The sequence below is a fragment of the Panicum hallii genome, chromosome 3, assembly GCF_002211085.1.
Source record: "Panicum hallii strain FIL2 chromosome 3, PHallii_v3.1, whole genome shotgun sequence".
Taxonomy (NCBI): Eukaryota; Viridiplantae; Streptophyta; class Magnoliopsida; order Poales; family Poaceae; genus Panicum; species Panicum hallii.
The window spans coordinates 49,813,340-49,818,095 of record NC_038044.1 but is presented as its reverse complement, the minus strand read 5'-3'; the positions used below and the strand labels follow the sequence as shown (position 1 = coordinate 49,818,095).

The 4,756-nt window shown below is 43.8% G+C and overlaps 1 protein-coding gene across 1 annotated transcript; it reads right to left on the bottom strand.

The window, feature by feature from the left end:
- Nucleotides 1–1,224: 1,224 nt before the first annotated feature.
- LOC112886942 (ribulose bisphosphate carboxylase small chain A, chloroplastic-like) lies at nucleotides 1,225–2,259 on the bottom strand. Its single transcript, XM_025952984.1, has 2 exons — nucleotides 2,046–2,259; nucleotides 1,225–1,932 (listed from the first exon to the last, which is right to left on the bottom strand). Exons 1-2 carry the CDS (start codon nucleotides 2,196–2,198, stop codon nucleotides 1,567–1,569), a joined length of 519 nt encoding a protein of 172 aa, XP_025808769.1. The 5' UTR covers nucleotides 2,199–2,259; the 3' UTR covers nucleotides 1,225–1,566.
- Between the last annotated feature and the right edge of the window lie 2,497 nt (nucleotides 2,260–4,756).

The following is a 4,756-nucleotide window of genomic DNA, read 5'->3' as shown; positions in this document are numbered from 1 at the left end:
GGGGCATGTTCCACCACGAGGACCTTTTCCAGCTGAGCTATGCTCAGTTCACATTTTTCAGTGTATGTTATACTAGGTCAATGAAGCAATGTCCAGAAATTGGTTATAGTTAAGACATTTAATAAAGAAAAAGAATATGTTACAAGTCTACTATGGGAATAATACGTACCTTGGCTCAACTAATTACTGTCTGTTAATTGTCCAGAAAATGGTTCCTACATCATGTACAGAAATAATTTTGTTCACAATCTTTAGTAGATTCTTTGTTCAGCAAACTAATAATAGTACGATCTCTAATCACAATGAACCCCAAATTTTGTTTTCTAAATCAGTAAATGCTGACGACACTTCATCTAGCATTTGTGGACATGGATGGGAAGATGATCCTACAGTTGACTCCTTTTCAGTTGTTCATCAGGATCTATTATTTTATGGGAACACCTCTTGGCAGGTTCAGTAAATATCTTGTTTGCAGTTTTGGGACTGTTTTTTTAACCCTTTGCTTATTTCAATAGTGCCTAATCAGAGATGGGCCGGGGCATGATCGCCGGTATTATTTCCATCTCTAATTCTCTAGCGCTACACCAATTGCTGAGGAGGTTGGCACTACTCTGCTATCAAGTTGGCAGCAAGATTTGACTTGCCTACCATTACCTTCAAGTCTAGCCACGTACTTGCTTGCTCGGGGGTGAGCATGCAAAGCTATGGACGAGAGGTACGACGTCTTAGCAGCGATGGAAGTATTGGACCACAGTCAGCGACAATGGACGTCACGCACCTTGCCGACTCACCCATACTTGTTGTACTCGTTCCGTTCTTTCCGTTCTAAACTGTAGGTACTCACTCCAATCCGATTGAAATCGGAAAGATTGAAATCGAGTACCCAAGTTTACCTGTTTCTCTTTCATCTAATTTCTCAGCGGACTGGATGAGGACTACAGAGGGAGGAAATACGTAGAGTTGTATTGAATGGGACAGAGAAGATGAAGAGTTCTGGTAGTGACTGCTCGTGCTCTCCCGAAGAGTCCAAGCGGCACGAGGTTCCAAGCATGCAAGGTTCTGGATGGGCCTCGATGCTCACCACAGGGCAGCTGCAGACGCTTTCTCTGCTTAACTTGCCTTGCTACTTGCTAGAGAAATCTGAGCCGCTCAAAATGAGATCAAATGGCCGTCACTATGCATGCGACGTGGCCCAATGAATGAAAAGAGCTTGGCTCATGTTTCTTATGAGAAGATACATGGATATATATAACTATACGACGAGAGACGACAGAGGTGGTGGATGGAATTGTTTACAATATGTTACGATGTGTATGAGTATATGTGTAGCCGGCGCTAGCATTCACATATGCATGCTTCTCAGCCTACGTTTGATACATGCACACACGTACAGACACACAACATTCACATGACGTACCAAGAAAGGAAACAAACAAAAACAATGGAGGAAGACGAAACAGAGAGATTCAAGGTTGCCAAAACCGAGTAGACACACTTCACGGCCACTCACAAGCGAGCTGCCGGCCTGCTGTCCGCGCGCGATCGGTAAGCTTAGGCGCCGCCGGTCTACTCGCTGCTTGGGGGCTTGTAGGCGAGGAACATGACGCACTGCACCTGCCTGACGTTGTCGAATCCGAGGATGCGGATGTAGTGGTCGGCATAGGCCTTCTTGGCCTCCTCAAGCTCGGCGTACACCTGGGTGGCGTCGGTGCAGCCGAACATGGGCAGCTTCCACATGGTCCAGTAGCGGCCATCGTAGTACCCGGGAGAAGTGGCGTTCTCACGGAAGACGAAGCCGACCTTGCTGAACTCGAGGCAGGGGACCCAGTTGTTCCGGATCAGGTAGTCGATCTGCTTCAAGAGGTCCTCCGTGGAGAGAGGCGGCAGGTACGACAGGGTCTCGAACTTCTTGTTGTTCTCAGTCGGCCACACCTGAACAACGACGCACCAATACCATCAGTTTCCTAGCTAGACCTCTTATTGAGTTGCGTTCAGCTCAGTTTTGAACACCACCAAGAATCCAATTCCAGCTAGTAGATTGTTACCTGCATGCACCTGATCCTTCCGCCGTTGCTGACGTACTTGCCGAATCCGGACCTGCTGGAGCGGCGGCTCACGGGGAGTACTCCAGCGGTGGACTTGAGGCCCTGGAAAGGAGCCACGGAGGTGGCCGAGGAGGCCATAACAGTGGGAGCCATGGCTTTACTAGCTTCTAGTACTGGTGAGGATGCAGCGCGCAGCAGCAGTGGCTTGAGGCCCTGAGCGCTGGTCCGGAGCGGGGTATAAATAGGCGGACCGGCGGGGCACTGGAAGGCGGCGGTTGGCTGATCCGGGGATAGATGTGCAAAGAGTGGCTGCCGTTCACCGGTAGAGCCACGGGTGGCTGCTCTGGTATGCGACGAAAGTATCTAATTGTCTGCAGCAGCTCCAACTGCAAAAGCCGTGCAAGAAGGTACCAGCAAAAAAGGACAACAATGCTAGAACGATGAATAAATGCATGGATCCAAGGAGAAGAATGCACGTACGAAGGTCCTACGCCAACCTTTTCCCATTTGCTGATTCCTTGATGTGATGGGTTCCTTTCCTTTAGGGTTTCAAGCACATGGGACAGCTTGGAATAGTATGCCTCATCAGTACCCACCACTTCCTTCGAAACCTTATGCATTGCCAACAAGCTTTCTTATAAGTAATCTCATATTTGAAATGTCGCCTCATGATCCACCTTTAATTTAAATGATCTCAATGTAAATTGTAGTCAATGGCGTGCAGTCAAGTTGTGATGCTTGCACCCTAAGTTTTGCAGCATTTAAATGCCGTCTTCAACTTTGGAGGCCATTCAATGGGTCCCATAATTAGACTTGTATGCTGTATGCATGAACGTAGGAACTACACCCACATGTCCTACATTTGACATCACCGGTCATCGTGATACGGCATCCTTTGATTCTTACTGATTCGAAATAACTTATTCACATCAATCATGTTACAACTATACTGATAGGGAGGCTCTTGTAGGTCTATTCTTCCAACATTGCTATATTAATTGGGCTTAGTGATGAGCATTTGATTTTTGTCATTAAACAGTACCTGCCCCTATAAAACATCATAAAATATATTAACCTTATGACATTTTAATCAGTTGTCATGAGATATTTATCACAAAAGGCCATATGTACTGTAGCGCAAGCCTATCTCATTCATCGAAGATTTGGATAAGTACAACCTCGAATATCCTTCTCATATATATATATATATATATATATATATATATGTGTGTGTATGTGTGTATATATACTTAAAGTATATACCATCGTAGATGGTCTAGTATGATCGTATACACCTCGTACATACCTTTTGTTGGGTCAAATACATCCTACATAATCAGATACACATGTAGGAGTAGCTACAAGCGCGTGTAGAATAGATTTTTCCTATATATATATATTGTTTTGTCATAATGCACCTGGGTGTATTTTTTATAGAGAATGCACCCACCCTCTCAGTTTCAACTGTGGCAGTTCTAGTTGCAACTGGATTGTGTCCGGTTGCAACCGGGTCGATCTGAGTTGCAACCGGTTCGCATCCAGTTGCAACCGGTTCGCGTCCAATTGCAACCAGGTCAGCCTGAGTTGCAACCGGTTTATGTCCAATTGCAACTGGGTCGGCCTGAGTTGCAACTGGTTCGCGCTCAGTTGCAATTCGTCATCCAGTTGCAATTAGTCTATTCTTTCAGTTACAATCATTGTAGTATTTCGGTTGCAACTGCAGGGTGGGTGCATTTTGTATAGAGAATGCACCTTATTGCATTTTAGCTTCATCGTGTATATATACAGGGTGGGTGGGTGTATATATATATATATATGAAAAATTCATTCTACACACGCTTGTAGCTACTCCTACGTATGTATCTCATGATGTAGGGCGTATCGGACCCAATGAGAGATACGTACGAGGTGTATGTGATCATACCAGACCATCTGTGATGGTATATACTTTAAGTATGTGACTATATATGGAGTATATGAATATACTCATTTTTATATACCAGTACTAATGTATAATTATGGTATATGTATATATAGAACAAGTTTTATCTACACTCGCTTGTATCTACTCTCACTATCAGTATACCACCATGCGTATATCCATATACTCATTTATCACTTTGAGTATGTTCATATGCTAATTCTAAGATACTTCAAAGGGATATGTACGAAAATTTCAAAAGCATCCCAATTTTTTAAATATACCATGATTATACATTAGTACTGGTATATAAAAATGAGTATGTCCATATACTCCATATATATTCACATACTTAAGTATATACCATCACAGATGGTCTAGTATGATCACATACACCTCGTATGTATCTTTCGTTGGGTTAGATACGCCCTACATCATAAGATACATATGTAGGAGTAGCTACAAACGTGTGTAGAAGGAATTTTTCCTATATATATATCCATGCTTTCTTATAGCTTCCCCATATTTGATGAGGCGGTCACTGTTTTTCAGCTCTTTAACAATATGCTGAACCTTCTGTCCTGCATCTGACTCACCAGAACATCGTCTGCACACAACACCTTCATGCCTAATCTCAAGCCGCTCCATCGACACATTGTCCCCACGACTACTATCTCCATCCACGAGCTACTCCCCCGTCAACCTCTTTCGGACCGCTTGCACAAAAGTATTTAGCTATACTATCTACACAATTAATAATACTAATTTTGGAAATGCTACTTCAAAGGCG